The sequence below is a fragment of the Halichoeres trimaculatus genome, unplaced genomic scaffold (assembly GCF_033239565.1).
Source record: "Halichoeres trimaculatus isolate MK-OKI-2021-1 unplaced genomic scaffold, fHalTri1.1 fHalTri1_scaffold_9, whole genome shotgun sequence".
NCBI classification, from domain to species: Eukaryota; Metazoa; Chordata; class Actinopteri; order Labriformes; family Labridae; genus Halichoeres; species Halichoeres trimaculatus.
Window position 1 is genome coordinate 2,150,912 of NW_027437188.1, and position 20,691 is coordinate 2,171,602.

A 20,691-nucleotide genomic window follows, 5' to 3' on the forward strand; every position below is an offset into this window, starting at 1 on the left:
TTATTTATTTATTGATTGATTTATTTTTGAGTTAAGTCATGTTTGTGAATGCGTTTACAGGCAGGATAGACACCTCGTTATCGACATATTACATTGTGAGCTTATCTACGCCTCTGGGGACCCCATCTTGCTTTCAGTGAAAGATTTTTTTTTTTATCACGACAGAAAACAGCATTAAAAACACACAAACACAACACAGGAAATAATCTAATTCTTTAAAATAATAAGAAAAAAAAGACATTGATTTCGACGATCAAGCAACGTCACTTCCGGATGTACAGGCGAGGAAAATGACAGCTGCTTTGTTTTTATCAACTAGGGGAATTAAAATAGACACAGAAGGTATGTACAACCACGACTTTGTATATAACCAATCATTCTCCTGATCTGCGTATGTGTAACATGATTATTCTCTGATAATTTCAGTTTGTTCATGTTTTTAAACCGCTGCTATCTGTGATCCACCTCCGGCTGAATCGAGCTGCTTGCAGAGGGTCAGACTCTGATGTCTTACCTTAAAAATAAAACCTTCACTTTCCATTCGTTTTTCACAATTAGAATGCAGTTTCCTTGACACTGGAGCTATCATTTGTTTTTAACGCGTGGACAGGGTTAGCTACAGGCTATTCAGTTTGACAGGGAGCCAGACTCCATTCAGAAATCAGATCGTTTTCAGGGAGTCTAGCCGGCGGATTATCAAGGCAGCTGCACCAATTTCAGACTTTTTCTTCAACCCTCAATATTGAAATATCAGCAAGGAGGTAATTCTGTTAAACATGCTTCTGTGGCGACCATGATATTTCAACTTTTATGATCTCCCTGTCTGTTGATGTCTGTAACACTTTGCCCCAAATCACTGTGACCCATGCGATGCTCTGTCAGCGGTTAATACATGAAAGACATTTAATTGTAACAACGATAATACATTTTATTGAAGGGGAAAAGCCAAATTAACGGGATATTTTTGGTGATTGCCGTCATGTTCAAACTTGAAAGTTGTTTAAAGATGTTTAAATCCAGTGATAAACAAAGAAAGTAAAATTTATTGTTCTTTGCTTCAGCAGTTTTCTCCAGTTATACACTTTTATTTTAAAGCCTTCCTTCAGTGTACTTTCTGTATGACACTGTGTTAAAGGCACACTGTGCTTACAACAAATATTAAAGCAAGTTTTTTCATATATACATTGTATTTTCATATAACAGAGTTCATTTCCAATTGAACATTAAGGCTAAATAAAAATCAAATAAAAAACTACAAGCAATAAACATTGCTCCAAACTCTGGAAGCATCCATGACAATGTGTAGATTACCATTTTCAGTTACATAATGGTGTAAAAGAAAATGTTTATCTATCTTCTAGTAATTAAAGCCATATCAGGCTTACACTTTGGTAGCACCATCGTTTTCTGATCAACCAAGCCTGTATTAAACAGTCTATGGTTTCAGTGGGGAGAGACAACAGCTTTGTTTTTCTTGGTATTCAAACATCTTATTTTTAAGTCCTTAGAAGAACAAAGTTCAACAGATTAGAATCGTAGAACAAAAGTAGAATAGAATAGGAACATTCTAACATCCCTGAGGAGAAATTCAGGGGTCACAGCAGCAATCAAGAAAACAAAAGTAAGAAAGTGATAGAATGTGCAAAAAGGTCTATAAGAAAACAGATGACAGCTTGGCCATCATTCTCCAGTTAGCTAGCCTTCACCTCCACAGGGTCCAGGACTGAGCTTCTTCAGCCGTCAGTTCTTTTCTCTCTCCTGTATCCTGTCTGCTCACAGCAGGTGAAGTTCTTCCAATGTGGCGTTCATGTCCAGTGTTAGCTCTGTTAGTATGATGCTACTCTGCCTTCTGGTATTCCCTCTGTTGCTGGGTTAGCACAGCCAGGTGGTCCATCTTATTGGAGATAGATTTTACATTCCCAATAACCATGGATGGTAGGACAGGTCAATGTCATCACTTCTTAGTTCACACCTGAGAACCAGCACATCTTCCTCACCTGCTTCTCCTAACCTTGTGAGAAAAACATCAGGCCTTGCCCCAGTAAGCAAGGACATGCTACAGGCTGCTAATAGCTGATTTCACATGGAGACAATGTGGCCATGGTTACTTGTAGGACCTTCAGACAAACACAGGAGCAAAAAAAGTAAAAGTATCACCAAAGGCATAACCAGTTTGATGTCCATAACCAACAAATGAACCATACAATTGTAATGATCCACTCCAAATGCAACAATGACAAAAAAGAGATGAAAAAAATTACAAAAACGGACAAGGAATAGAGAGCTCATGCAACAGGCAGCCACAACGGGGCGGCGCCTAGCGACAAAGCATTAAGATCATTACTAAGGCAAACAAATTCTGACACCCAGTTGAGTTACTGATTAGGATTAAGAACTACAAATTTAAAGAGGGTGTGATTCGATGATCCCCCCAGGGTTTGAGCAGGGATAGGGATAGTTTGCCTGGCGATATATCAGAATTCTGATTACACTCTGGAAATGTAGAAACCTCCTGGAATTCTGGTACCTTGTTGGAATTCCTGAAGTATTCCAGAATTCAGGTGTCACTATGAATTTCCCAGAAAAATCCCAAATTCACGCAAACTTTGGTCTTGGGCTAGCACTTAACGTCTACCACCCTTATAGAAGTCAGTCCCACAGTTTGGCCAGCTCATTCTAAAGCTCCGTTACAGGTTTAGTCTGAGTTCACAGAGTGGAGTTATATTACAGTATGGTGATCCACTTCAAAGTAATATAACAATTCATATCTATATTTATATCAGAAATCAGAATTCAGAAATACTTTATTGATCCCCGGAGGGGGGAAATTACATTTCAGTTTCATCCCTTCGGAGGAACATTAAACACAGTGACATGGGGAATACAGGAATGGGTGAACTGTGGAAGCTGCTAGCGTGCCCAGCGCCCTGTTATAATAGATATGAAATGAAAACCTGAGGGAGAAGAGGGGGGAAAAAAAGTAAATTCCAGAATATGCTCCAAAGGGGGGGATAACAAAAAACAAAATCTCGAAGACTTGCACAATTGTCACTGCACAGACACTGAGGGGCGCACAAACAGCCTTGCTTGCATACGTGCACAACAAACCTCAGCAGACTGCACTGAAACTAGCCCTTCCCATACCTTAAACATGGATCCAAAGTACCAGTGTTGGATAGTTGGACTGAGCATGTGCGGATCTTCAAACCTGTACATATTCTTATGTTGTAGAAATCCCTGGACAGAGCAAAACACTCTGTTCTGAAAATAACACCAGATCTTGCAATACCCCCTGCTTTTTGTTTCTGTGTTGAATAGATGTTAGTTAATATATGCTGTAAAAACTGCTCACAGTAGTAGTGCACTGTTAATCTAAGCAGGATTTTATTGCTTCAGGTTGAATAACAGCACAGTGACCTTTTATCTTGTTTACTCTTCAGTGTCACGTGGTGACAGCTTTCTGACTTCTTCTGGCTGCTCCAGATCAAAACCTGACATCTGATCAAAGAAGGGCCAGCATTTTTCTTGCAGTGGTCTATCAACCCCATCAGCCACTCTGGAGTAAGACCCCACTAACAAAGCAAAGGGCCTTGTCTTTCGTCTTTACTACAGACATGTGCATATGACCTTATTTTTCAGCTACATATGTAATGGATGTATTAACCTATGTGTCAGTAGATGAGAAATGAGAAAGAGTAATGCTGGTTTCTTTGACAGGCCCATAGCATTCACAGAGACAACCACAGCGAGCAGTGACGGTAGTCAAAACAAAGGAAACGTCTCTCCGGGTAAGACGCTCTGTCCTTTCTTTTCCGCTCTGACCTTTCTTTTCCGCTCTGACTTCCTTCATTCAGAGAAATAGGATTAAACTGTGAACAGTTTTCATTGGGTGGTTTCCTGGGTGTAAAAATAACTGTGGCCTCACAGAAAATGACTTATTGGCTTCAGAGTCACAAATGGCTTATTATCTCTCACCACAATTTACTGCAGCCCATTCCTGTCAAATAAGACAGTGTCAGGATCTTTTTATTATTCAATTCAGTGAAAACCACTGCATAATTAATGTTTCCCTGCAGTGGACTCAACAGCAGCTTAACCCAGCAAGAGCTTTGAAAAAGATTACTGACGCTCCTCACTTTAATTATAGAAGCTGAAGTGATACGTTTGGTCAAAAGGGCTTTCTTCACCTCGTGTTTTATTTTTAAAAGTTCAGTATAAGGAGCAGCCGTAATGTTTCTTTCCTTCGGGGTGAATTCAGAGAGGTTTCAGTGGGACACTGTGGTTTGCTGGTAAGAGCTGGTGACATCTCCTTATGTCCCTCCCTGTTCCCTCCCCTGTTTCTACACCTAAAGAGAAGAGTGGATGGTCTGCCGTTGTTTCAGTAGACCATCTTTAATGTTTGTGCTTAGATTCAAGAACAGAAATGTTTTTAAGCAACAGTAATGAAGAAGTCAAAAAGCTAACGGCCAGGGATGTCCATCTTTTCCCCCATCTGCCCTCCAGCTGAGGCAGGGTCAGCCAAGCCGGACAGTGTCATGGAGCAACCAGAGTACTCGGAGGGCCGTACCTTTGTGGAGGTGATGAGTGAGAAGTACAGCCCAGAGAACTTTCCTTACCGCAGAGGGCCAGGGATGGGTGTGGTTGTGGTGCCCACAGTCCTGCCACAAGGTTCCCCCATGAAAGGTAAACAGGAGGAGGAACTGCTGCAAGTACAGAAGACCTTTACTCAACAGGGAGTTTGATGGTCATGACTTTAAAGAGTAAAGCACTCTAGATAAGACAGAAAACCCCTGTCTGAGACACACCTGTGCTCAACACTTGCTTCTGGTTGGTTGATCATTGTATTTTGCTTCAGCATCAGAGGAGATGTTTGGTTTAGCATGAGGCAGAAAAGCTCAATTATCATGAACAAAGATGGCTGCTGTGTTAAGGGCTCAGTCTGGGGGAGTAACAGACTTATTTCACTGGAGTAAATAGGATCATTTAGAGTCCACAGAATCATTTTCAGACCAATGTTTTGTCCCAAAGTGAGGTAGAATAAAATTTTGATTGAAATCAAACAAACAAATCTTTCTACACATCCCCATTTCAGCGCTTGTATCAGGAGCTTTAAAGTTCTGAGTCAGTCAGTCTGTACTGACGCCTTGTGACAGTAGATAAGTTCAGGAAAATAATAAAAACAGCTTCTTTTGATAGAATTTAAAAAAAAGGAAAACAGAATTAAGCTTCATTCTCGAATTGGATCCAGTGATAATAGATGAAGGCTAGGTAAGTCACAGAAGAAGATGTACTGTAAATTTTTCTCGGGTGGTGGTGGTGGTGGTGTGTGTGTGTGAGTGTGAGTGTGAGTGTGAGTGTGAGTGTGTGTGTGTGTGTGTGTGTGTGTGTGTGTGTGTGTGTGTGTGTGGGGGGGGGGTGTTAATGCATGCAGCCTGTGAGTGAACTCAGGGTTAGCTGATGTGTGAATGGGACAGGTGACAGTAAGGAGCCAGTGGGTCATATTAAGACGTGGGCTGCAGGGTTGTGAGCTCTTTTGCACATAATGAAGACTTAAATTCTCAGACCAACCACTGAATTGCATTGGTATGAAGGTAAACTCTCCCCCAGGGTTGAATTCTGGCTATCTTGTAAACATTACACAGTGGCAGCTCCAGCTCTTTTTATACAGTGGAGAAATTTAGTATTGAACGCGTCAACTTTTTTGTCATCACATTTTTTTCCAAAGATGCAATTCAAACAAAATGTCTACCAGAAATTGGTATTAACTCAAATAATCCACACATGAAAAGAAATCACAACAAAAATGACAGCTTCCAGACGCTTCTTGTATGTTTTAACTAATCACCCACACTGCTCAGGTGTGATTTTGGCCCATTCCTCTGCACAGATTGTCTTTAAATCTTGAATTTTCTTTGGTGCCCTCTGGCGAACACTTTTCTTTAGTTCTTTCCACAAATGTTCAATTGGATTTAAGTCAGGTGATTTACTAGGCTATTCTAACAGATTGAATATCTTTTTTAAGAAACTATTTGAGAGTCAACTTTGCCATGTGCTTTGGATCGTTGTCCTGATGGAAGGTCCAGCCACATCTCATCTTCATCAGCCTGGTGGATGGCAGCAGATTTATATCGAGAAATCCGATACATGGCTCCATTCATTGCTCCATCACTTATATAAAGTTTGCCAATACCATGAGATGAGAAACAACCCATGCCATGATGCTTCCACCTCCAAACCTCACTGTTAGTATAGTGTTTTTTGGATGATGTGCATTGCCTTTTCCCCTCCAAATATGGTATGTCGTATGACAGCCAAAAAATTCAACTTCGGTCTCATCTGACCAGACAACATTCTCCCAATATTCTACAGGCTTGTCAAGATGCTGTTCAGCAAACTTTAAACAAGCTTCAACCTGCTTTTTCTTGAGGAATAGAGTCTTGCGGGCTGAGCATCCATAGAGGCCATGGCGTTGGAGTGCATTGCCTATTGTTTTTACTGTAACAATTGTACCTGCTGCCTCCAAATCTTTCTGGAGCACTTTCACTTTCAGGGTGGTCCTTGGCTCGGTGAGTACCCTTCTGACTATCTTTCTGACTCCCTAGTCAAGAAGCAAGAAGCTCTTGTGTGTGGCCTGTTGATGGTAAGGTGGTGCTTCTTCCTCTTGCGAATAATGGCCCCAACGGTGCTGACTGGATTATTCAGGTGCTTTGATTTTGTAACCAGTTCCATTCTGATGCTGAGCAACAACCAGGTTGCGATTGTCTTCAGAGAGCCCTTTGCCTTTACCCATCATGAGGTGTGTGGCATTTTTAGTACCATCAATTTGCTGTGCCCCAGATGTTGTTAGTTTGCACTAATTGGAAGTTCAAGTAATAATTACTGACAGATTTCAGGTGGTATAGGGCATTTCCTTGCCTAAGTATACAGCCTTTCCATGGTGTGTTCAATACTTTTCCTGTGTTATTGGACTTAATTCCACATAATCATTATTTATGGACTTGATCGTTTTGATTTCTTTTCATGTGTAGATTATTTGAGTTAATACCAATGTCTGGTAGAAATTTTGTTTCAATTTCAGCTTTGGAAATAAATGTGATGAGAAAAAAGTTGATGTGTTCATGTAATATATATGTCAACTCTGCCCCCACCTCCCTGTTCCAGCCTGTGAAGGACACTCGGGGTCAGACTGTCCAGAAATGTTTCTGATGTTCTCAGTGATTCAAGAAATCTAACACGACATCACTTATCTCTCACACACTTACTGTCTGTGAGTGTTTGAGTGAGAAGGATGAACCAGATTACAAAGACCCTTCTTTTCTATGACCACTTTCTCTCCACTTCCTGTAAACATCTGTCTTCTTCTGTGTGTGTGCGTGTAGTTCTAGATAAGTAACCCAAAATGTTCCATCAGTGTCATATTTTAAAAAAGCATGAGCGCTTGACCTGGGACAACACTATCAAACACACTGATACTATCTTGATATACAAAATTTTCCATGGCCAAGCACCACCTCTGCTACAAGAATTTGTGAAAAAAAAAAAAAAAAAAAAATCTCAAATAGGTCAACAAAAGCCGGTTCCAAAGGACTGACTGTGTTGTTCCTTTTAAAAAAGTGGCTATAGTCAAGCCACTTCTTCTGTCCGCGCATCTCACACCTGGAACTCAGTTCCAACACTCCCAACCTTGACCTCTTTTACCAAACAGCTTAACACTTGGCCACCGGAAAACCAGCATTGTTGTCATAACCAGGCCTGAACTTGCGTACTTGTCCTGTATATTTATTGTGTCGGGGGCTCCATCTCCAATTTTTTGCTGGGCAATGTGCAATGCAACTGGCACTTTGTATGTGTTAGATGAACTGATTTGATATGCTTTGTGTGTGTCTGCTCGATCTGTGCGTAACATGTTGTGTCTTCTCTCTTTTATTTGGGCTTGATGGGCAATGTGCAATGCAACTGACACTTTATATCTATGGATGAACTGATTTGATATGTGTTGTGTGTGTGTGCTTGATCTGTGTGTAACATGTTGTGTCTTCTCTTTTTTGGGCTTGATTGTATTAGAAATGTAATGCATTTTATTTTACTTTAAATTTTTTTTAGGTTGCCTATATTGACAACTGGCCGGGGACTGCAGCTGGAAATTAGCCGCAAAGGCTAAAGCTGCCTCTTTTACTTTGTACAGTACATTAAAGAGGACTGTCCACGAAATAATAAACAAATACAAATACAAAAACTTGCAGACCGTCTGAACCTACCCAGTGTCCTGGTGCTGAACAGCTGTGGGATTAGTCGGGCAGGAGACCAGGCTGAGATTGCTGCTTTCTGTGCCCACGTTATGGAGCTGGATCTGTCCCACAACAAGCTGCAGGACTGGCAGGAGGTGGGTTCAGCTTAGTCAGAGGTTTCTGATACTGCAGGTTATAAAATACATTTAGATTTTTCTGGATCAATGGATGAACACAGCGGTGTGAAATTCTAACTGTGGAGCATCACATCAGAGTGAAAGTCAAAGCTGAATTCATGATGAAGTGAAAAGGTCTCTGTCTCATTTTCAGATCAGTAAAATTGTCTCCAACATCCCAAACCTGGACTTCCTGAACCTGAGCTCTAACCCTCTGGCAGGAATAACCCTGGAGCCGCAGTTTGCTGAAGCCTTCTCTCGGGTCCGACGCCTCGTCCTCAACAACACTCAGGTGTCCTGGGACACTGTGCTGCTGCTCGCCAGAGAGATCCCAGAGTAAGAGAAGCAGCTGATGAAGGCTTTCACATAGTTGTCTCTGTTTCTTGAGCACTTATCCCCATCTGCATTCAGTACACTAGCCCCATCTGTCTCTCTGTTTTCTCTCTCTTTCTGTTGTCTCTCTCTCTCTGTTTTCTCTCTCTTTCTGTTGTCTCTCTCTCTCTGTTTTCTCTCTCTCTCTGTTGTCTCTCTCTGAGTATGTTTCCCTGTGTGGCCCTGCAGGCTGGAGGAGCTGTTCCTGTGCCTTAATGAGTACAGCAGTGTGAGTGCCTCCAGCATAATTTGCCCAAACCTGCGCCTGCTACACATCACCGACAACAGCCTCAAAGACTGGAGTGAAGTCCGCAAGTTTGGCTCCATGTTCCCCAGCATGGACACTCTAGTGATGGCCAACAACAACCTGAGCTCCATCAGCGACAGCAAGGACATCCTGGAGCGCCTGTTCAGCAGCTTGCGCAGCATCAACCTGAACAACGCAGGTCCGTGTGTGTGTGTGTGTGTGTGTGTGTGTGTGTGTGTGTGTGTGTGTGTGTGTGTTTGTGTGTGTGTGTGTGTGTGTGTGTGTGTGTGTGTGTGTGTGTGTGTGTGTAACCAGTTCAGCATCAACTTGAACAATGCAAATCAATGTGTGTGTGTTGATGATTGCATTGTTTTGCAGGATGTCTCTCATTCCTTCTTTATCATCATCCATAGGCTCTGACCTGATAACCCCTGGTCTATTCAGCACAAACACACACACGCGCACACACACGCACACACACACGCACACACGCACACACGCACACACAGACGCACAAACACACACACACACACACACACACACACACACACACACACACACACACACACACACACACACACACACACACACACACACATGTGTGGGCGCGCACACACACACACATGCGTGGGCGCGCACACACACACACATGCGTGTGCGCACACACACACATGGGTGCCAGCATGCTTCCAGAGCTGTGTGTCTCTGCAGTCTCACGTCAGCTTCATTTCAGGTCTCAAGACTGGTTTCTGTTTCAGAGCGCAATAGAGCTGCTCCTATTTTTAGAGCTCTGTATGGAGATGAAGGGACAGAAGTGTGTGTTGGTGTCTCCAGTGGATAGCTCTGTCACATCTCCTCTGATGCCCAAATACAACCTGTGATTGTTCTGGAGAAGAAGAGAAGTTATTGATTTGAGAGACTGTGAATATTCAATCTATGAAGGAAGAAGAAAGATGAGATGATGGAGCAGAGATTTCAGCCTGAGAATCATGTTCCAGTCTCAACAAAGAAGAACAGGACTTTCATTTCCGCTTTTTAAATGTTTCAGCTCAATCCTTGCTGTTAACTTTTATTTCTGTAAGGAGGGTGTTGTTCTAGAGCCGGCTGTAAATACCATCAATCACACACACATTTTATTTGGCCTGGTTACCCTCAAGATTTCACTCCTTGTTGTCTTTTCAACAAATCATGACTTGGTGAATGTCATTGTGTCTCTTGAAGCTGGTGCTTACTTGTTCTCACACATATCAAACATCTCCTTTAAGAGCTGTTTCTGTGGTTTTATGGGTGCTAAGGGATTTGATTGTGCAATACGGGCTCAGATCCACCCTGTGATCTCTTTCCCTCATGCCCCTCCTTGCTTTTGCTCTGGTTCCTACTCTATCCACTGTGCTGTCCTCCCTAAAGGCCCATGAAACCTAAGAAAATTCAAAAGGATCACTGTCTTTTTGTCTTAATTGTTAAAAACATGACACCTCTGTGTTTGTTTTCAGGTCTTAATCAATGGGATGACATTGAGAAGCTCAACTTCTTCCCTAAGCTGGAGGAAGTGCGGCTACAGGGCATTCCTTTACTGCAGACCTACACCAACGCAGAGCGACGGAGCCTCATGATAGCACAGTGAGTCACTTTCTGCCTCAGTGAGAACAAACATTTGGAAGAGTTAACCCCCTGTTTTCAGACTTTATTAAAAGACGGCTGGCACAACAGCTCCCCGACAGTGAAACCAGAACATTTAGTGCTCTAAATGCTGACTCAGTGTAGGCCCTGGGCTCCACCTCTTTAAAGAAGTGTTGGTCTAAGTTAGTCTTAAGATGCTGATTCAGGTCAAGGTGTTGGTTTTCATAAGCAACAGGCTCAGCACGGTAGCATTTTGTCCTCACTTTGTGCCACAGGAGGAGGTATAAGCGTGGTCACATTAACACCTGCTGTTAAACTGGCAAAACAGTGTGTGTGTTCCTCCACAGCCTCCCTTCAGTGTCGACGCTAAACGGGAGCGTTGTGACCGACAGTGAGAGAGAGGACGCAGAGAGGTTCTTCATCCGGTACTGCTCAGACTACCCCAAGGAGGAGCTGCCTTACAGGTACTTTGCACACTCAGGATGTACAGTGCAGCTGTGTTTAGACCTGTGTAACTGTGTGATCATGTAGACAGATTTTAAGGGAAGTCCACCTGCTTTCTCTTTACTGACCAGCAGGGGTAGGCTCAGAGAAAAGCTTTCAAAAAAACAAGTGTAGATTTATCCTCTTCTTAATTCATTTTCCAGCTTTACAAACACTTTGATAAGTTCACAGTCTGACCTACATCTTTGAAGTCTTCTTGAAAACCACCTGACACCTCAGAAACAAAACTTCAGATTCATGTATGAACCACATCGAACCAGGTCCAGTCACATCTGACCTTTGAGTTGGATTAATGCCCCTCAGCTCTTAGTGTAGACCTTCCTTTACAACTAATAAATTACTAGATCATCTCAGCGGACCTTGAAGTCAGAGTTTGAAGTTCTGCTTGAATAAAAGAAACCGACCCGAGGCTTTAGTGGAGGAAGGTCCTCAGGATCATTGGTCCCATCTCCTCCTTTGAGGCGCCCTGGTATGAGACTGATAAGATTGGTTTTCAGTTAACAGGTTTTCACACTGGGAGCTGATCTGGTTCAGGGTGGGAGTGAGATCAGGAAAGTAAATTCATATCAGTCTGTTAGATATTTGATTCAGGGGAGTTTAGTGGGCCTGATAGTCAGGTTGCTGAGGTAGGATGAAGACGGAGATTTGTCAAAGCATACATTTTTGGAAACCTTACAACGTAACAAATCAGAAAACCAATGTTGCCATTTTTTCTGAGATCGGTATGGCAACCATTTTTAAATAGCCAACTTTAAATATGGCCTCTTTCAGAAATGAATTTCTCCATATCTTGTCTCCTATATGACCTAAATTCATGGTTTCAATGGTTAAATGTACATTTTGGGGGGCAAGGAAACCAATGGAGTTGACCTTCCTTCTAATTGAGGCATGTATGGTTGTGTATTTTGCATATTTACATGACAAAATGGTATTTTATGTTCATTTGGATATGTATGTCGTCCAAATAATGGAATATTTCACTAACACTCTTTATCACATCTTACAAAAGACAACTCTTAAAAGACAACCTGCCCATTCATCAACTTTGAGGGCCCCTTAAAGTTATGGTGTACGATTTGGAAGCTTTGTACATCTTAATAACACCATTTATAGGGCTGCTATTGTCCTATGGTCCAATCTACACGATATAAAGACCAAAAAAAACGAAAAAAATCCATTCAGTATATCCGCTGCAGAGCTGCATACTAGTTGACCAATCCGACCCGCACATTGCATGTGAGGTTCGGATTGATCCATGAGTCCATCCAATCCCCTGTCTCCCTCGCATCATGCCCATGGTCCCACCTCGAGCTTTCCCACTACCCCTCTCACATCAGCTAGCTGCTCGGCTACCGAAGCGTCATGGAGCCAGAGAAGATCAAGACCAGGAAGCTGTTACTGTTACCCTCCACAGGGAAGGGAAGAAAACAAAAACGTTTCAAGGAAAAGGCTGAAGCAAGGAAGAATTATGAGCCATACAAGTGCCAACAGAGACTGAATATTGGAAAAATGTACGATCGGTGGAAAAAGCTGCAGAGGGATTTGGGACTGAAGACTGGCGCCGACAGCTGAGTTTCTGTTGAACAGGTACAGATTTTGTTTGACACAGTGGGAGATGTCAGCTGAATAACTCTGGTTAGTCTGTGCCTATACTGGCTAATGACTGAACGCTGCTGGTTGGAACGGGTCAGCTCTGCAAATAGATTTTAGCATAAGTTAGCCACACATCTTTAGCATTGTAAACTGAGCTGGTGATGACACACCAAGAAAGGTAAAGCCTTGTCTACAGTCGGCTCTGCTCTGATCAGCTGGCAGTGGCAACGCCAGACCTGCTTCGCGATCGCGCCAGTCCAATTAAAAAACCTACCACTGAGTGTTACAAGGAGGATGACTGTCTTGTTTGTTACATTTTCTGCCGGCTGGCTTCTTGCTCTGTCGGAGAGGGCGTATTGTTAGGAGGCGAAGAAAGGTGATACAAGCTGGGCGGCGGGATCGTGGAACACGGAGGGGAAGGGTGAGTGAGACTGCATTTTTCAATTGTGTCTCATCAGCCGAACTGGGTTTCAGATCATAGACCATATTAGTTTTATCAAGAACTCAAAGGGGGGTGCTCTTAATTGAATTAAGAATTTGAATTTGTATCTGAATTTCCCCTCGGGGATAAATAAAGTATTTTCTATTCTATTCTATTCTATTCTATTCTATTCTATTCTATTCTATTCTATTCTATTCTATTCTATTATCATGGCACACCATCATAAGAGTTCATCAGACACTATGACAAAATATGGACAAATGTAGGACAGTTTTGTGATCATACACTAGAAGATAAACTAAAAGCATATAGGATCTCCTACCCAAATACAACATATACAATATTCTCTGTACATTGAACATTTAATTATCTACAATATAACAAACATGTCCAACAATATCTAACAAACTTGTCTAACAAACTTGTTTAACAAAACAGAAATGTTCAGAGCTCTTCTCATCAAACCTTGTACTTGACTCAATGCAATTGCTAACTAGAGTTACCTTGGCCATGCCATGTAGGCCTAGCATCAACATTACACTGATAAGCAACATACCTGGACCTGAGACACAGCCTAGCTCACTGTAGACTTATTTATCCCTGCTAAGTACACAGCTACTCCTTATCAAATATAATTGACAAGTAATATTGATTAAGAGATGATTTTACTCCTTCTGAAAATATAATCAACCTTGCAGGTGACACAATGCAATTGCTAACTAGAGTTACCCTGGCCATGCCATGTAGGCCTAGCATCAACATTACACTGGTAAAGCAACATACCTGGATTCATCCGAGATGTATTGGCACCATTTGTTTTTTTCACAGACAAAAATGTAGAAGCCAGTGGAATCTTGAATTAGGGTAACATAAGAGTTAAGCTACAGTAAATCAAATCAACTAGGATATGAATTGAATTTTCCTTTGGGATAAAAAAATGTATTTTTCATTCATTTGTTTCATATAAGGTATTGTCATGATGACCTGATTGCTTCATTATGCCAATTATATGCAACACTGTGTGGTATTATGATTATGGGAAGTGAAGTACTGATATAACAGCCTCGTGTTGATTGGTCATTGTCTTGTTGATTTTTTGTGATTGCTGCTCTTGTTATTGGTGTCTAAATTAATGTTCTATTCTGTACTGATCATAAGCTGTGAAGTTTAAGTAGCGAGATCACACTACCACACCTCTATTCTCTTTCCTTTACATCAATTTAAGTGTCAAACTGTTACTACATGCATCAGATAATTTGTGCTCACAGTTTTTGAGGGTATATCGAGTAAACTGAAAATATACACCTTTATAGGGACCTTTTCATTTTATTTGGGGGACCATTCTACAAAATGCAAGAAAAAAAAGCCAGACATGTTTCAATCAAAACAGCCAGCTATTTTATCATATAAAACACTCTAAGGCATGATAAAAATTCAAAATACCCACCTATTCATGTCCTATCTACAGTGTAGTCAGCTTCATTGGATTCTTTGCCCCCAAAAATGTAGATTCAACTATTGAAATCATTCATTTAGGTCATCTAGGAGGTAAGATATAGAGAAACTTGTTTTTGAAAGAAGCCATTTTTAAAGCTCCAAGATGGCTGCTATAACAACCTTGGAAAGAATGGCAACATTGGTTTTCTGATTTGTTACACTATAAGGTTTCCAAAAATGTATAGTTTGAAAAATCTCTGTCTTCATCCTACAAACTCATCCAGCTGAACTTATTGGCCCTGACTATGATGCTCTTTCTGCTCTTGCTCACGCCTGAACCGTGTTTCTAACCCCTGGCTGCTCTCTCCCCTTTCAGATACCACTCACTGGTGACCAAGTATGGGAAGCTGGAGCCGCTTGCTGAGATTGACCTTCGACCTCGCTGTCGTGCCCAAGTGGAGGTTCACTGTGAGGAAAAGGTGCAGCAGGTGTGTTCAGTGATACTCACACTGCTGGAATGAAAAGTAGGAATGTTTATTTACACAGATAACCAAACTGCCCTCCATTAGTGGAAACCGTAGATTGTAAAAAAAATAAAATGGACATCATCTTGCTCGGCTCGAAGTGAGGGCGCCACAAAAACTGCTTCCCTGGTGGCTGGCTAGCTGTGTTCAAACTTTGAAAAAAATAATACACCTGGTAGAAATGTTTCTCACATCCAATTCTTGTGGTGATTTGAAGATATTATTTGGCTGCCTTGTATTCAAGCTCTCTTTTTTCTGAGAAGTTTTGTTTTCATTAGTTATAAAAGGTTAAAAACAAGGCTTTACGTCACGTTTAATGATGATTGGCAGCTGATGGTCCTGTGTATTTTTTTCAGGGATTGTAAAATATGTTGGGAGGGAGAGCCAAGAAAAGATTAGACTCAAAAGTAAAACAAATATATATTATTTTTGTCACCCAGCTCAAGTCAGATTCTCTCAGAGTCCCTCATAGTCTCTGCTGAGCAGACTCTGCTTGCACAACAGCTGCCAATGGCGGTGCCTGTGAAAGGGGTATTTTGGCTTCAAAGCCATTCAGTGGCAAATGGCGGAGCCACGCTGTCCTCTCTATGGTGGAAACATTGTCTCTCTGTCAGTCACATTATTGAAGGTGGAAATGATTCTTACAAACAACAGTAAGAAATTTCTCTCAAATTCTCAAAAGATAAACACCTGCCTGTTATCTAACTATAAATCAGAAAACTACTGGTATTAATACCAATGTGAAGTTTTAAGGGGAAAAAAACACTGCTTTGCTTTTCTTTGAAGCTTTTTATTTGTTTCAGCTGAACATCCGTTTGGACCAGACCGTTGCTGAACTGAAAAAGCAGCTGACCACCGTTGTGCAGCTTCCCACCAACAGCATGAGGCTTTACTACATTGACAAGTGCACCGCTTTTGGTCCTGAGGAGATGAAGTACAACACCCGCGCTCTGCACTCCTACAGCATCCAGGACGGGGATGAAATACTGGTCGTTCCCAAGACCAAGTGAAAGTCTAGTGTCAAACTGTCTGAGAAGTGGGATTAACTGAGTGATGGATTATTTTGATTTTTTGCTGGTTGGTTACAGAAAATACAAAATCATTGGAACATGTTAATGGAAAAGAAAGGACAGGCAGTCCACTTGTTGGAGCATGAGAGAGGAAAAGGATGCAGACAAGTCGAGGAGCGCAGAAAGGACAATAGTAGACTGTGAGGAGGATCTGACTGCTGCTGCAGCCAGTATGGAGAGGGGTGTGTCTTTATTTATTTTAGCTATATTCAGAGGAATCCACTGGAGTCTGTGGACCAGTCTGTCAGCGTGAATAACAGGCTGAGAGCCCACTCTCAGCTTGAGCAGAGGAGAACAGGGCCCTGCTGAAGCAGCTCTTTCTCCATGTACACAACATTTACCAAAGCACCACTAGCTTGCCCGCTTGTGGGTAAAACTACCCTGTTCACTAGTGAGGCACTGCTGCACTCATCTACACCATTAGAGTGGGCACATTATCAGGAAGAGCAGCTGCTGTGGCAGGAAATCTTCTCTCTAAACTCTGAAATGCAGAGATTGGTGATGAAACCTGCTTTTCTTAGCTTTATTTGTTTTTGAGTGATTTCTTTTCTACTTCCATGAATAACTGCCAAGGTTAGACAATGCCACATCACACTGACACTGTTTAAGGGGGTACTGACAGTGCCACAGAGAAAACTAAAACTCTAAGAGCCAACTAGGAAGATCAGAGTCCTAAAGATCACTAAAGATGACCACTCAAAGATAAGGGAAGTGTGCCCAGAGTGACTGAATGAGCATCAGGCTGCATCACAGACTGAAAACAAATATAAATTCATAGGAAAATGTGTAACAGATAAATAATAAACTGAGAGGTACTGTCATTTACACATTAAACTAATAATCTTCATAGACACAGCATTTTTGCAACCATGTAGGTCACCCCCAGCTGGCTGCTAGCTGCGCAGGGTTCAGGTGCTACGTTTTTAACCTGTGATATGCATTTACTTCTTGTGTTCAGTCACAAACAAACACTCACCTGTCCACACCATTCACAGCAGAGCAGCTGTTTGTCTGGTGAAACGCTGCATCCTTTAGGTGTCATGTTTCAGCAACACAAATTCAGCTCTGCCTCTGCACTGAGCTGACCAGAGGGTCTACCATCTAAGGAGTCACACTCTCACACACTCTCTCAGACTTTTCCACTTTCACTCACTCTAAAACACTTTTACACACTCTCACATACTCTCACAAACTCTCACACATCCAAGAGGCAGTCTCTCAGAGCTCATCAGCTCATATAATTAATTCTCTGTTTCTGAATTCCCGGAATAAAATCAGCTTTCCTTTAATTAACCACACCCAGTTTATCAGGTCATATCTACACACACACACACACACACACACACACACACACACACACACACTCATACTTGTACTACTTACTCTCTTAGCAATCTATTCTTATAATGACTGCTGAGAGTCAGCTCTTTTATTTCTGAGTTACAGGAAACGGCAGAGTGATGGCACACTAAGGTCGCTGATGTTCATTCCTTAAAGTGGGGGTATTTTACGTTGTTAAGGGTTTATTCTGTCCCTCTGGTTCACCCATAGTATCAGCCTCTGTCTGAAACGTTTTGTTTTAGCTGCTGTCTCTTTAAGGATGCGGTCACACTGGCAAACTGGCCGTGCTTGAGCAGGCTTCAGTCCAAAGCACGTTTTGAATGGCCAGTGTGATTGCAACCAGGCATTAGTATGATTCACTTTTCTGCTTTGGCACGCTTCAGAGAGGAGGCCTTCGGCACGGTTTACTTCACGCATGAGCACAAGCACGCAGACAGTGCGTGTGATTCATGTTGTCATGTTATGTTTACCGCGTGCGTCTCTCGAATATCATTTTAAACAGTAGCGGGGTGTTAGAGGGCTGTGTCGGGCCAATAAGACTTTCCATTAGTTACAAAGTTCCTTAAAGTTGTAGCAGTGCACCCGTGTCTTATTGTACTGACTCTGATGAGATTGCACTTCATGTAAACAGACGCTTCACGGTGACGTAGACGAGCCATATGTGTGTGTGATACCTGCTAAAGTCTGGTTCATATTGGAGTAGTGTTACCGCTGGCTGTACTCTCCAGTGGGGGTGGGGGGATGGAGGGGTGCAGAATGCAGAGGACTAATGCTTCATCGATGTGTTCCTTTGATGATCCACTTTCCAAGAAGTCGGTCCTTTTCCCTGACTTTTAAAGTGGTTTGATGGTTTGATGCTAACTGACTGCTGACTCGAAAGCCGCATTTCCACCAAGTAGACCGGTTCGGTTCGTCTCGGTACGGCACACTTATCCCGGGACAGATGCCTTAAAAACCGAGACGAGCCGGCCTACTTTTTTGGGACCCTTCCGTATGGGTGCCAGACTGAACCAATCCGCTCTCGAAAGGTGGAGCAACACACTGCGGACTGTTGATTGGTGAAAGGAATCGTTACTTACCCCCCGACAGCGGCTGCTGTATTTCTCCTGGCGGCACACAGACTTCTCTGAAACAAAGCTTGACTGCTTTGCACTTTGTAACAGAGAGCTACATGCCAATCACAGGGAGGTCGAAATGCTGCATGTCTTCCATTTGTGCTCTTTGTTTTCTGTGTCACGTTTTTCTTCTTTGTTGGATTTAATAGCGGGGTAAACTGCTACGGCGTCACGCTATTGTTTAACAGCTGGGGCTTTCGGCATCCGGCTTACACGCCACCTACCACAAGAGGGCACAGTTTGCTGTGGAAACGCAAACTGGATCATTCTCAACTGTACCAAACCGTCCCAAACCGTACTGAACTGACCCGGCCTGCTTGGTGGAAACGCGGCTTAAGATGCCTGACTTGTCATTGAGGGTTAAATACCACACTAATCACAATAACTTAACACTAATAACTTCCTAATGTGTCCAGATCACTGAAATTGGACAACAGCTGATGGAAACACTGTTTCATGTGACGCTGACGCACCAGATTTGAGATGATGTTTCTGATTGGAGCAGGCACTCGTGTATTTTCCAACCTGGGGGCTCTTTTTTCTGACAGCACATGAATGCAGCATAACTTTCATTATATCTGTCCAGTTATGTCAATGTTTGTAAGTCCAAGTATGATGAGAAAGCCAAGAACAGAAAAGTAAACAGCAGGGAAAAGGATGGAGAGGTTAAAATGAAATTGGGAATTGGTAAATAACAGTTTCAAGGGCTGACAGTCACAGATTTTAACAGTGATGACACTTTATTAGGTATCATCATTATTGTTTATTTCAGGTAGTAGCTGTGTCATGAGTAATGTACAGTTAGCAGGTTGTTGGAGCAGAAGTCTTGGCTCATTGTCTAAATTAAACATTGGTTTTCAGGTTGTAATGCCAAGAGAGTGTTAGCATCAGAGTTTGGACAGAAAAAAGAGAAGAAGGCCTGCCCACGCGGTCTTATTCTGTAGATCTCCTGTTGATCTCAACTTTATGTCACATTCAATAATCATCCCATGCTTTGATTCTCTGTTCATCAGTGTTTAAAAAAGTATTTTAAGCCCCAAACCGGTGCCTCTTGGGTGAGTTAATGCTTTGTTATTTCTCTCTCACATGGGTTAGGGGTTTAAAAGTGTACATTTTTAAAGTGTTTGCTTTAAAAGAGAAGTTTTGAAATCTGATAGCAATGTGTTTTGTTGACGCAGTAAAAAATCAGTGTCAGGTAAAACTGTAGATGGATATTACATAGCATAGATCTATAGTAGAAACAAACCAGAAGTTCCTTACAGGAGCTTTAATGAAATGGAGCTCTTGTCTTTTCTTTAAATTTTTTCAGCTGAAATGGATATGATTCATATTTCTACAGCTGCAAATATATTTTTTGAGGTTTAAATCCCATCACTTATTGCACAACATGTGTCAGCAGCATCAGTGGAGCACATTCTGTCTGAAATAAAACAACAAGAAATTTTCATCATGTCCATCTGTAACACTCTGCCTGGGCCATCATCTGCATCTTGGAGTTATCCAGCAGGGCTGACATGGATCTCCCTAAAGCTTGGTTTTTCTTTGTCTTTGCTTTTCATGGTTTAACAAAATGTGCAGAGTTCATCCTCATTCAGACCTGTACATCAGAATTTAAGCTATTTATTCCACAAACCGACGTATGTGTGTGTGTGTGTGTGTATAAATGCGTATAAATGCGTATATATATATATATATATATATATATATATATATATATATATATATATATATATATATATATATAGAGAGAGAGAGAGAGAGAGAGAGAGAGAGAGAGAGAGAGAGAGAGAGAGAGAGAGAGAGAGAGAGAGAGAGAGAGAGAGATTTATGACCACTGTACACACACACACACACACACACACACACACACACACACACACACACACATATGTATACACACACTCACCGTCCACTTTATTGGGTGCACCTGTCCAACTGCTCTTTGACACAAATTTCTAATCAGCCAATCAAATTACTTTGAATGTGGCATGGTTGTTGGTGCCAGATGTGCTGGTCTGAGTA

The 20,691-nt window shown here is 41.9% G+C and overlaps 1 protein-coding gene across 3 annotated transcripts; it reads left to right on the top strand.

The window, feature by feature from the left end:
• The first annotated feature begins 236 nt into the window (after positions 1–236).
• tbcela (tubulin folding cofactor E-like a) lies at positions 237–20,366 on the top strand. 3 transcript variants are annotated; one of them, XR_012599115.1, is made up of 12 exons: positions 244–342; positions 3,441–3,561; positions 3,718–3,788; positions 4,504–4,683; positions 8,244–8,383; positions 8,559–8,740; positions 8,966–9,222; positions 10,517–10,643; positions 10,991–11,107; positions 14,996–15,107; positions 15,947–19,681; positions 19,765–20,366. XR_012599115.1 is itself a non-coding variant. In XM_074679586.1 (11 exons), the coding sequence occupies exons 4-11, from the start codon at positions 4,536–4,538 to the stop codon at positions 16,151–16,153; spliced, it is 1,290 nt and encodes a 429-aa protein (XP_074535687.1). In that variant the 5' UTR covers positions 244–342; positions 3,441–3,561; positions 3,718–3,788; positions 4,504–4,535; the 3' UTR covers positions 16,154–20,366. The 3 variants fall into 3 exon arrangements, 2 of the variants coding, with proteins under 2 accessions (XP_074535688.1, XP_074535687.1); XM_074679586.1 differs by having other exon boundaries at positions 15,947–20,366; XM_074679587.1 differs by lacking the exon at positions 3,441–3,561 and having other exon boundaries at positions 237–342; positions 15,947–20,366.
• The last annotated feature ends 325 nt before the right edge of the window (positions 20,367–20,691 follow it).

Excerpts from the sequence above, each read along its gene's own strand:
- tbcela (XM_074679587.1), top strand. The coding sequence starts at position 4,536 with ATGGAGCAACCAGAGTACTCGGAGGGCCGTACCTTTGTGGAGGTGATG. Across the intron at positions 11,108-14,995 it reads AAGGAGGAGCTGCCTTACAG|ATACCACTCACTGGTGACCA; the intron begins GTACTTTGCACA and ends CTCCCCTTTCAG. Across the intron at positions 15,108-15,946 it reads GTGAGGAAAAGGTGCAGCAG|CTGAACATCCGTTTGGACCA; the intron begins GTGTGTTCAGTG and ends TATTTGTTTCAG.